At 23.2% G+C, this 14,017-nt stretch overlaps 1 protein-coding gene across 1 annotated transcript in view; it reads right to left on the bottom strand.

Moving 5' to 3' along the window:
- LOC136987477 (disintegrin and metalloproteinase domain-containing protein unc-71-like) overlaps nucleotides 1-14,017 on the bottom strand; it is a gene marked incomplete at its 3' end in the record, with an annotated part of 118,699 nt that overhangs the window by 47,253 nt on the left and 57,429 nt on the right. The window contains 1 exon segment of the mRNA XM_067285211.1: nucleotides 2,488-2,538. Within this exon segment, the coding sequence (XP_067141312.1) occupies nucleotides 2,488-2,538 (51 nt within the window).

Raw genomic sequence — 14,017 nt, 5'->3', positions numbered from 1 at the left:
GTTAATTTAAAAACTAGAAATTATGTGACAAAACATCTAAAATAAAAATATAATTCAACTGGATTTCTCATTATCACTATTTATTAAAAAATAACTTATTGGATTTATTACATTACCTAATGCAGTGATCTCCAAACTTTTTTGATCACGTACCCCTAAGATGAAAATAATTATAAGTTGTACCCCCTATAATATAATATAATTATATTATATTATATGATCGCAAGTGATCTTGGGTCTACTTCTTTGGGAGGATGACTAAGATTAGACAGACTGTGGACAGGACATACATACAGTATTTTGAAGAGAAACTTGGCACACCCCCAAGTATCATTTTGCATACTCCCTGGGGTACATGTACCCCACTTTAGACACCACTGGTCTAATGAAGAAATCAAATTTCTAGTTTTTGCTAATGCATTCAAGAATTATTATTTATAATTATGGAACTGATTGTTATATTTAAAAGCTTCATATTTAGTTTCCAATATAATTTTTATGCCTAGTATATTTTCAAACTCTGGAATGTATATGAATTATTTAGTATGCACAAGTAAATGATATTCATTTTATTTGAGAAAACAAATATATTCCTTATAAAATTACTATTTGTTTGAATTTAATTGTAATCTTAATTTTATTCTGCATACATGCAAAAAATGAAAATTTAAGATATGAAGAACAATACTCATGATACTTATATTCAAATTATATACAGAAAAATATCTTGAAAGTGAAAAATCACAATTAAAAATAAACTCCTTTAATTTGAAATAATGTTATATTTCAGTTGTTTTCTGTTTTTATTAAAAATAATATATAAATATATAGTTATATACGATTTTTTCTTGGAGAAATTAATTATGGACCAGATTACAGATTACATGTAATAGAATCAAAAATATTTTAAAAACTAGATTTTTCTAAATGTTGTATTGCATTTTACAAATACAAAAGGATTTAAAAAAATTACTTAATGTTTAACAAAATATGAAAATATCTATGTAGGAAATTTAGTAAAGACGACATAATGCAGTGCAACCTTGACAATCTGAACCAATTTTTTCTGCTTATTTTTATTTATTTTTACTAAATTAACAATAAATTTTAAATGATTCTGAGTTGTACTTAATTACATAAACAAATTAATGAAAATAAAATATGAATTTTAATTATTAAATAAAACAGTAGCAAGATTAAAAAAAACAGTCATATTAAATTTATTTATATTTTTTGCAAAAATTTCTATATTTTATTGAAACAGTAGAAACAAACAATAAAAATTATTCATTAGATAGATGGAAAAGATGAGAAAGAACCTGAATTTTTAACAAATTGAGAAATAATCCAGAATATTGCTTCATAACTGGACAATACTGACAAAGATTAAAGTCAAAAAAAGACTATTTCAAGAAAATTATAGAGATGCATTAGCATGTTAATACTTGTATTCAGTGGTTCTTCTGAAAATTAGACACATGCTCAATCAAATTCTGTTATTAAAAATGCAATAATTTTTCAAGTAAATAATAAATTATGTACATTGAAGTTAGTGTCTGCTATGCAGTTTAGTAATGTACTTACTATTTCTAGAGCAATAGTTTTCCATTATCAGAAGTTTAAAATTCAGACTGTATTACAACATAAGTGTAACATATTTTTTCATATCTAAAATGGTTTCTTTCCCTGGAATTTCTAAATGAGTTTGATATGGGGATTCAGATTGTGAGGAATGTCTTTTTGAATAGTATGAAGCATCTTGTATTGATATAAGTGACAGTAATTGTAAGAATTATGATTATAAACACCAGTCATCCTCTCATAACACTAACAAAGAAATAAATGAACATAATGTATTAGAAAATCAGAACTAGTCAATTTACAAAATGATACAGTGTTGCAAGATGCCAATATGTCTTGAATGCACAAAAATTTGTATGCAATACATAAAATAATTTGACTGTTACTGTACTTGTAATTTTTTATATTATCAAAAATTATTACCAGTATTTTATAAATTTTCATTTCAAATATCTTCTCATTTTTGAAATAGAGATTAAACTTAACTTGACTTTTCATTTGGAATTATAATTCTTGGTAGTTTAGTTGCAAGCATAAGCTATCATTAACAAATAACGTTTCTGGAATTATACAAGTTTGTAAAATACAATAAAGTTTTATTTTACAAACTTGTGTTATAACATAAAATACAGCTTTAAAAAAAAATTTATATAAATATATATATACAGTATATGTATGTATGCATGCCATATTTCTAACAAAATAAGCAGTCTATGAGACCACACAACTGTAAATGTAACAGATATAGCACAACAACAGTTAAGGTATAATTATTTAGTATTTGTTAATATAATTTTTATTAAATCAGGAAAGTATGTATTTATTTAAAGGCATTTCATAGATAATATTAATTAAATTTTAATGATTTCATTCATTAATTATAAGAATAGTCTATAACAAACTTACCAATTGGTCTAAGTTCATCTGCAAAATCATCAAATGGTGATGAATCAGCTTCTGCAATAGGATGTTATATGTTAGTTATGTTAGTAATGTTAGTAATATTAGTATTGAAAGGAAAATAGAAATTTGTAGTCATTTAACTTTTTCAGTTTACATAATTGAAATAATTTTTTATATTTCACAGGCTTTATAATCTATATTTCTGACTTCATAAACTTTATTTCAAAAAGTGAAACAAAAGTTATTAGGAAGTAATATAAAAAATATATGAGAAACTAAGTTGTCTTCATTTCTGTCATGTCCAAAAGTGCTTAAATAGAAAAAATCATGAAATTATGTTGCAAATTTAGATTTTCCTTTTATACACTTAAAAATATATAAAATTTCAAGAATTCTAATAATTAACAATGACAATATAAAATGTATAAATTAATATTAGTATTTACAAAAATTAGACAAACTATAAAATCACCAGCAAATTGATAATTATCAAAACATTACTTTGTTGATAGGTTATATAATAAGAAACAGGTAGAAGGATTTTGGTGATAAGTTAAAATACATAATTTATGTTATCCATTCAAAATAAACAGAATATATCGGTAAATGTTTAAATCAACATGGTCCAGATAAATCATTTTGTTCTGTTGATTTGACTTAGCTAATTTCTTATGGCAACTTAAAAAACTGAAAATAAATTTTTATTAATTATTTTGATTTTATCTCTATAACTTCAACAGTATTTTGTGTGATGTGACATTGTAAAAAAAAAAAAAACAACAGCAACAGAAAAAATATCTATGATAGGTTATAGAATGAAAATTATAACTGGTTTTATATTTCACAGAAACAGGCCAAAAATGTTTGTTCCATAAAAGATTTTTGTTGAAAAATGTATGGAAGGTGTTGAGTTGCTTTCTTTTAAAGACTTTCATTTAACAAAATCTGATCTAAATTAATATACCTAATTACAACGTGATATAAATAATTATATTTTAAAAAGTACATTATCTAGATATTTTTATAAATATTAAACTTATAAAGATTTCATTTTTTCATTTTACACTGTATTTTAACTTTACTTTTATAATACTTCTTGTAGTATATATATAAAACTTCCAATCATAAATAATTAAAAATGATTCTAAATTAATGTTTATTTATTATGAAATGTAATTGTAATAAAAATAATAAATAAAAATTAATATGATTAAGAAACATATAATTAATTTTATATCTATTATAAATTATTTCTATTATGTCAAACGTTTTACATTATGTAAAAATTTTAAATGTTATTTAATATAAATTAAAATACTTGTGTATGTATATATATATATTATATATATATATATATATACACACACACACACACACACACACACACAATTATTTTAATTTCTATTAAAGTAATAATACACAACAGAATGCTGTAAATTAAAAAACAAATTTATGTTAAATAAATTCATTTAATTAATTAGTTAAATTATTCATATCAAATGCCAAATTTATTTATTTAAAGACTAATTATCAAATTACTTATAAAATTCATTTACTTTCAAACAAGAATTGAAACAATGAAAATAAAATTTCCAATTTTATTTAATAATTTAAAGTCTTATAATTGTAAATATAAATTGCAGAACATTATTTTTATTTTCTCATCAAGATACAAAATAAAATCCTTTATTTGCAAGAGTAAATCAATAATATTGTCATAATTTAAATTCTTAATGTATAATTGTACAGAGTCAACAAACTTTAACTAACTATATAGCAAATAAGTTAAAAATTAAAATTTAAAACAATCATTAACTGAGTAAAAGAGAGAAACAGAAATAATTGATTTTAATTTTGGTTCTTAATCAAGTTAATAGAAACCATAAAAAATACTAAATTTATTAAAAATTAACTATATATTAAAAATTTTTATTACTATTATTATTTTAAAAAATTTTTTTCTATATGTATCTGTTACAGTGAAAACGTGTTTTAACTAGTTGAAACTAGTTTTTACTGGATGTCATTGTTATAACTAGAATTTACTGCTAGTCAAAAATGAATTTGAGTTAAAACTAGTTTTAACTAGACAAAACGGGTTTTAACAAAATGGCTTAGTAAAAACTGTTTCGACCAAGGTCATTCAGCTAACACGTTCCTATAGTGTATGATGAATTTCGTATGGCTTTAACCCTTTTCCCCCGACATCTTGTTTACGTTTATTTTGCGATCCCTCCTAAGGCAATATAGGTCAGTCAGGCGATATTATTTTAAAAGCTCACCAAAAATCAAATTATCATTATATCTATATGAAAAAAATCACTTACATTTATTAATATCTTTAGTTTTAAATACGATATTTTTCAATACATTTTATTAGAAAAATTTATAAGAAAAAAAATTATATATATCAGAACTGACATACAAACTTGATAATTTGTAACATTTTGTGAAAATTAACATTGTCTAGTTACATAGTTGTTTGCTGGCACTGAGCCAGAAAGACGTAGAATATTGTTTTGTACAATTCGATATAACACTTATGCATGTATGTTTATTCGTTGTGAAATTATCGCACATTATATGAAACATTTGTTTGAAATCAAAATTTTATACTGCTATCAACTAATATAATGAATTATTATACTTTATTCACTTCATATCGAACGAGATTATATCTGTTGTTAATAAATTTTACAAAAATCGATATTTACCAAAGTAACGATGAATCGGTACCCTCAAAGTTTTGCTTAAAAAGCCAGGGTACCGATCGAATCGGTGCCTTTGGGGACAAAGGGTTAATTAATGTTAACAACACAGATGTGTGACCAATATTTTCAATAAATATCGTATTAAATAATACAAATGTTTGAATCCCAATCATCACTTTATTTATTTTCCCCAAACATATTTATGTAGCTAAAATTAGTTTTAACTAATGTTAAAAGTTAAAAAGTTAATGTTTGATTTTAGTTTTATCTAAAATCAAATCATGTATAGCAGTAAATTCTAGTTTTAACTAGACAAAACGGGTTATAACAATGAAATCCAGTAAAAACTAGTTTCAACTAGTTAAAATGCGTTTTCACTAAAAACGGGTTTTTACTGTAACATACATATCAATGATAATTTTATAAAATTTAAGATTCGTTCTCAATAATTATCATTTACAACATTGAAGAAAATGCTTTATTACTTTCCTGGCTGTTATAGAATATAATATTAAAAAAATATAGTGATCAATCAAATTTTTACTCTAATTCTTTTTTAAATTTCTTGACATTTTGACACTACATGAGCCCAAAAATGTAAAATAAAATAAAAAACATCTTTACACAATCATGTGTGCACATGTATATGTCATCTATTTTACATTATATCTGAAGACTAAATGAACCAAAAGTTTTGAAACTTGGCAGGTTTATTTCTATGTAAAGTACTGATGCTATTAAATTTTGGTACTTAAAAGTCAAGGAGGTGACAGAAGATCATGTGTCATATCTCAAGTGAGATTGGACTTCATGAAAGTTTTACTCATTATCAGAGATTACAATTTCTTTAAAAACATACCCATACCCAAAATAAGTCTTTTGAATTTTATAATAATACAGTAGCCCCTTGTTATATCGCACTTTTTTTTGGCAAATTTCAAAAGCACTCGAATCAATAAACGTTAAAATATCAATTGCCATTGAATTTTTTTTTGCAATGAAATACTGTATTTTATTCCTACTATTGTCCTTGAAAGGTGAAACAATAAATTTGTCAAGATCTAAATAAGTAAAACAGTAGACAGATCAATGATCATTTATGTTTCCTTTTGATATTAAAAGTTGTTTATTTATCAGTTTTAAGTATGCCTACTGTCTCCTCATTTACAAGTTTCAAATTCACTGCATAATGTGTAAGGAAAAGATTACTTTATTTCTGAAGGGAAAGTTTTAAAAGTTTTAAAAAGTTAAATTTGCTTTTTGGAGAATTTTTACTCTGTAATTTTATAAGTTTTGATGTTCTATTATATGTTCAATATTTATTTTCTAAATTTTCAATTACTGTATTTATAATTTTTTTTGTAAAATATAAATTACACAAATTTTTAATAAGCAATTTATTATGAAATATAGTACTGTATGATAAAATCGCAACTGATATTTTGTTCTTATATCAAAAGTATTTGTCTTTAAATGTCATTGTTAAAGAAACAATAATGCTAAATGGGTGTTCGTGGTATCGATGTTTACATTAATGTCATTTAATACGATATAACCACAAATAAAATTCAGTGTTGCAAAACTAATCTTATTTTATATCAAAAACACTTGCTGGAGAAAGAATAGAGGATAGAGATTCCACAGCATATATAGTCTGTTTAGTATAAGCCCAGAATTTTTAGAACTTGGTTATATCACATTTTTTCTTTGTCTCCTCATAAGTGCAATGTAACAAGAGGCTACTGTATTATAAAAAAATTATTTATATTTAAATATTTTTAATTTTGTTAATTAATTTCATAACAGATGGCACTATACAAAACTTTAACTTTGTAAATAATGAGTACCAGGAAAGCTAGTTTCTCTGGTCTAAATGGCATATTCAAAATTAATATTTTTGCGTGTTTATTGCTTCATTATTTGAAGATTGAAGAGTGAAAATAAAACCCAAAAATATATTGAAAATAAATATTGGTTTCTTGAATGAATAAATTATTTGATTTTAAAATGTATTTGTAAAACTATCTTTTTTGTAAAATTATTTTTATGAAAATATAAATAAATATGAAAACAAATTTATTCATGTTCACACTTTAAAGTTCAGTTCAATAAAAATTTTCATTAGCAATGATCACATACTCAAAATCATGCAACAAACATAAGCAAATATACTAGTATGAATCATTTTTGATAGATTCTCTAGGCAAAGTAAACCCAAAAAATTAGACTTTAACTCTACACTATAACAAAATTCTGAGGCATACTCATATTCAATTTTAATTTTAGTTTTGAATACAAATATCTGCTGGTACAAAAGCTACAAACAGTAAGAGCATCCAATTTTTGACCCAAATATCTAAAAAGTATAGAATAGAATAATATATTACAAAAATTATTACAACTGTTTATTATTTAAATATTAACTTATTTGTAACAAAGCCTAAGAATTCATCATCATTAATTTATAATTGATACAGAAAATCTATTAAGCATTTTTAATAGAATAATTCTAGTAACTTTTAAATTTAACAAAAATATTAATTGGCATCATCTCATTTGAAAGTTATCCTTCATAACACAAATTAATTTGAATTAATATAAATGTATCAGTCAATTTCATCATTTGAAATCAATTAGAAGCAATATGATAAAATCTGTTAGATCTTATCATATTGCTTCTAATTAATTAAATAAGTTTCAAGATTAAGTAAGCAGATTTTCAATTGATTAAGTAAGTTTAAAGCATTTGGCAATTTAAATAATTTAAAATCGATAATTATTAATTTGCATTATCCAAAATCATTTCTAATCAACTAAACTAATTTTAAATGAAATTAAATCATTTATTACCATTTAAATATTAAAATAATACAACAACATTATTTCAATAATTACAACGTTTCATATTAATTTGATACAGAATAACTGATATATGAATTAATAATTATATCATTTAATATCATTTGAAATTATTTAAAATCAACTGGCAACTTACAATTTCAAACGATATCATTAGCATTAAACATGGAGTCATCTCAAAGTCAAAAATATTCATTTAGAATCATTCATATTAAATAATTTTAGTTGACAACATTTCTAATTAAATCTACTGCTATCAACAAATATCATTTTAATTATCTTAAATGATACTCCTTAAAATTAGCTCTCATCAATTGTGCTATTTAAAATGATTGTAATAAAAATATCAGTTGGTATCATCAAAAATATATCTTCATAACACAGTTATAATTCTTCTTCTTTGAAGAAACAAGCTGAAGTTCTTGGAATTATTAAAATTTGACTATTCATTACATTTTAATAATAATAAATTACTACTATTAAACAACTGTTAATTAAAAAAATAACAACTTACAGAGATTTTTAAAATGCATTTCTTTTATATATATAAGAATCATGTTTTTTTTTTTTTATGTAACTCTTCATAGGTACCAATTTTAGAGTGCAAGAACCTGTTTGGCCCCCAAATAATATTTAAGTGGTTCTGGGCCTCCCCCTATATGAAGTAATTTTTATATTTCAACTTTGGGGCCCTGGAACCACTTAAAATGTTATTGGGAGGCTGAATCGATTCTGGTGCCTTAAAATTAGTGCACATGAGCTGTTTCATTGTTCAAGTTACCACTTTATATTATAAAATTTAATATCTTGTAAACCTTAATTTGAAAAATAAAAAGCAATTATATTGTTTATAAAAGTTGATATCCTCCTAAAATCATCAGTTAACTCTGATTAAAAATATTATATCTGATATGATGTGGTTTTGCTAACATTAATATCCTGTTGGTAAAAGAAAAAAAAAATTATTTTCAGATTTTTCTCCCTTATTAAAACAAAAACACAATGTCATTCACATTTAATAAAAAAAATATAAAAATTTATTGTGATGTTATGTAGAAAATTGAATATTTGATAAACAAAATTTAAAACAAAATATGGATTATGAATATAAAATTAAAAGATATTAAATAAACAAGCAAAATAATAAATGTTAGCATAATCAAAATATTTTTTATATGTACTAATTCATAAAACAGTTATCCATATATATATTTATAATATATATATATATATGAAAAAAGTTTTAAATTTATGAAATAAATCATTCCAGGCCCTAGTTTCAAGGGCTTAATCCATTTGCTCGAAAACTTCCAATATATATATGAAATAAATTAAAAATATGATTATATATATATATGTATATATGTATCTTTTAATAAAGAATGAATTAGATCAATATAAGTTAATTTTATAATGCTAACATAACTATCGAGGAGTAATTTTTATAAAATTTTTATTAGATATAAGTATTAGATGCAATTAACCTTACAATAACGAGAAAAAGTTATTGTAACATCATCACAATGCTGGGCTGCAATTTTTAATCATGTTTTTAATTTATTTAATTTAAAATATATGCTCTTAATCTCAAATTAGTAGTATCTTGCCCCTGTACATCATACTGTTCCTGATAACAATAGTGTCACCTTGGTCATCTATTTAACTCTGTTGTAGAGAAAAATTTTTAATTGAAACAACATGATTTCCTGTCTATACCAGAAGTTTGTATATACCATATATTTCTGCAGATAAGATGACCTTCAGATAAGACGAGGTATAAATTTTCATCAAAGTTTTATAGTTTTAGCATATATCTGTCCTATAAGATGACCCCCAAACTATCAATGGCCTATGAATTTAGTTTAGAACAGCGATCATCATCTAAATAATAACACTGTATAGCGTATACGGAATTATGTCCTATTCATAATTTTTCAAATGAACAAATTTTATTTTCTGCCTTGCTATTGTTGTAAACGTTTGCACTGATTTGGGCATTCAGGTAATGGCCTTGACTATTCAAAAAAACGTCGTATGGGTTATTCTATTTTGTGGACTTTCTCTACTCTCTACTAGTAAATAATTACGGTTTGTCCATTTTTTTATAATGGTTTTAATTTATATAAATTTCAATCTAATTTTTTTCTATCTGTCCTATAAGATGATCTCTGGATTTTGGGGGCCTTTTTTGATGATTCAACTATCGTCTTATCTGCGGAAATATACAGTAGTTAATTGGGAGCCTCTTGCCCCTAATATTTCCATACCTGGTCTCGACATTCATCTATCTAACACTGTTCTCAAGATTAAGGAAAGACAGACACACAGAGAAACAGTGGGAATTTACAAGTCTACAATTTTTTCAAATTTCAACCCAATAATTTTTAAAATATTACAGAATTTGGGGTCAAATGAAACTTTCTGAATAAATAAAACCTTCCTTATGCATTAAATACTCACAAGTCTTAAACATTAAAACATTATATTTTGTAAATGATGAATAAATAATTTTAAAGATAATTTATTTTTCCAATTCATGTTTAAAATTATATATAATTTATTATATAATATAATAAATATATATAATAACACTTAAGTGTCATTTAAAATCATTAACTGATCATTAAGATCAATCTAAAAAAAATTCTGAATAAAGTAGAAAATAAATAATGAAAGTTCTTATAAATGAGCTGTTTAAATAAAAATAAATTATATTGAATAAGAAATCATTTCTAATTAAAAAAACTGAAATTCAAATATGTGTAAAGTATAAAATCAATTTATTTTAAATAACAAAAATAATCTACTTAAATTAGATTTTAAAAATAAACTACTAATCAATGATCCTTTCAATTTTATCCTGAATTAAATACTTTAAATAATGGAAAAATTCATTATAGATACTTCTAAGATGGAAGAGCAAGCAAGAGAATGTCAATTTCCAGTGTATGCAATCAACTAGATGCATTAAAATCACCTTTGCAGCATCAGATTCCCAATTGTTACCGATTAACTGACAGCCTTGCTGACATAGAGAAAACATTAATTGGACATCTAATTAAAATACTTCTATCAGAACCAACAACCATAATGCAGGAATTTTGTTCCCATTCTATACCCTCAGATAATCACACAATCATTCTTGATCAACCCTGAGTCTTGTTGAACTTAACTTAAACAAGATAACAATTATTTTTGACAAGGAAGTAAAAATAATGTTACATTTTATTACTTTTACCAAAAAAATATTAAATAAATTAAATCACAATAATTTTTGTAAATGTATATTGGCAAGGAATAGTCTATAAAATATTTACAAAATAAATTATTTTATTTTAAACTTTAACAAAAATTTTAATAACGAATAACTATAATTATAACAGAGGATAGATCTAAACCTTTTTACACGGTAATTATTAAAGCAATAAATTTTTCCTACTGTCTTAAAAAAAAGCTTTTTGCTATAAAGTTTATCTTATATTTTATATTTAGTGCTCTTTTTCTAAAAAAAAAGTTATTTCCAGTATGTATATATGATGACTAAAAATAAAGTTCTGTTTTAAATATCAACATCTAAAACCCAATAGTTATATATTAAAGCCAAAAAATTTCTGGGTTATATCAGGCTACATTACTACTACTACTATTAATAATTAAATGCTATGTAATTTGGCACTATAGGTAGATGTTAGGCACCATCTCTTACAAAATTTAATAATAATAATAGCTATATAATAGTAATAGTAGTAGCAATATAGCCTGATATAATCTAGCAATCGTTTGGCTTTAAACTTCTATTTTAGAAAAAATGTAATAGCTAAAAACAGTGTTTAATACTATTAATTGTTCATATTTCACTCTAAAGCCTTAAATTATTTTCCAGTAACAGATAATTCAAAATAATTTTTTCGACTAACATTTTCGATCTTCAATTGGATATCTTCTTCAGAAAGACCTGAAGATAATTTAAGGCTTTAGAGTAAAATATTTACTATTTCATTCCAGTCCAATAAGTGGTATTTTATGTCTATTAATTATTCATTCTTTTCTTTACAAATGTACACATTAATAATGTGGAAATTATAGTATTTTCAAAATTTTTTTGTATATCTCCATCTTCACTTTCTTTCCCATTACTTGATTTGAATTTGTGTCAGTTGCTAAATAGTGCCCTTTTAGTAACCAAGTTATTACTTTTCCCTTTCAAAATATTATCATTTGTGCTTCTTCATGTCTCATTTCCTTGACAATAATATAACAGAGACAGAATTACTAGACAGTATTGTCATATCATTGAAAGATGGCTTCTGACAAAAGGGAGAGTTGCCCCATTTACTTTATGCATCAGCTCCAATAGACCCACAGCATTTATTGTGGCCATAGAGTGGCCCAGTTCATTTTATTCATTTTTATCATGCCAGTTGCCAGACTTCTCAGCTAATGAAACAGAATTTTCCTTACTGAAGAACTGCTGGTACTATATACTGGCTATTGATGATTTCATGATATATACCAGTACAGCTTACCAGTGTATTCCAGATGTAAAATAGCCCTGTATATATGGGGCTATTTTCTGTAAATGTATATTTTACAATTGTATTACAATTAATTATAAAAAAAATAATTTATTGTAAATTTTAAAAATAAAAATTCATCTAAAATTACATTACTCAATTTAGAAAGATCTACAAGAAATAAAAAACATATTCTAAACTAATTTAAATTTTTTTCTAAATTAATATTACATATATTCAAAATAAAAATAGCTATGTAAAATAGCTTATAAAATATTCAAACAGAACAGAAATCATTGCTTTATAACTAATATTTGTTTAACTGAATAGTGAAAGATTAAAAATAAAATAACAACTAACGTAATGCAAATAAACTTAATATAAATTTGTATACACACTTTACTGTATTCAGAGAAATTTATTTATAAAACCAGAATAATTTTTATGTAATTATTAAATAAATATCTAAACATAATAAAAATAAAAACTTTTAAATTTAAAATATTTTTAAAACTCTGGAACACACAAAAAATATTAAAAAAACATTAAATATTTTAAAATATAAATGCATTCAATAAAAAATTAGGGTTTGGCTATATTTCAATTGAAACTTAGATATTTTATTTGTACAAAAATAACTATTCTTAACAAAAGTCATAAAAAAACTTGTTTACTTATCTCAACAATAAATAAAAAAATTATAATAATTATAAATTTAAAATCCTGGATGATAATCTTATCATTATTTTCAATATAACTGAAAATTTTAAACCTCCTAATTAATTAATTCTAATCAGTTAGAAAGAAACAGTTCATTACTATAAAAACAAGTCAGACAACAGTACAGTGAACACAATTTTCAATTAATTAAATAATTCAATACAAAAAACTGGTTTATTGAAATAAAGTTGTCATTGAATTTTATGTAAATTCTGTTTTTTGTGAATTTTATCCCCTGATGGACTTAAGAGATCTAAAAATAGAAGAAAACTAATCTTTATTTCTTCTTCGACTCCAATAAAGCATCTTTTGTGTTTTGTTTGAAAATATGGGGTGTTAAAAAATTAAATAATAATTGTATACTGAAAAATATTATTTATATCAAAACTATGGTTAGATATTTTAAACTTTTAACATAATAATTTAAAAGTTAAGCAATATTTTAAATTAATAAAAATCAAGAGGAATTTAAAATTAATAAAATATTTCATTTTATTTAAAATACGTAAAAATAAATTTTTTAAAATTTTATGCATCTTACCAATTTGAAAAAATTTTCTTTTATTAATTTTGATACAGAAATATTTTTATTAGCATTTTTTAAATTAAAAATAGTAAATGTAAACAAACTAATAATAATAACTTTTCAAAATAAAAATAATTTTTTTGCATATAATTCTGAATTTTCATAAAAACTGAAATTAATATTATGTACAAATATTATTTTTT

This window comes from Centruroides vittatus, unplaced genomic scaffold, assembly GCF_030686945.1.
Source record: "Centruroides vittatus isolate TY-2023 unplaced genomic scaffold, ASM3068694v2 scaffold_211, whole genome shotgun sequence".
Lineage (NCBI taxonomy): Eukaryota > Metazoa > Arthropoda > Arachnida > Scorpiones > Buthidae > Centruroides > Centruroides vittatus.
This window is presented reverse-complemented; position numbering and strand designations above follow the sequence as displayed.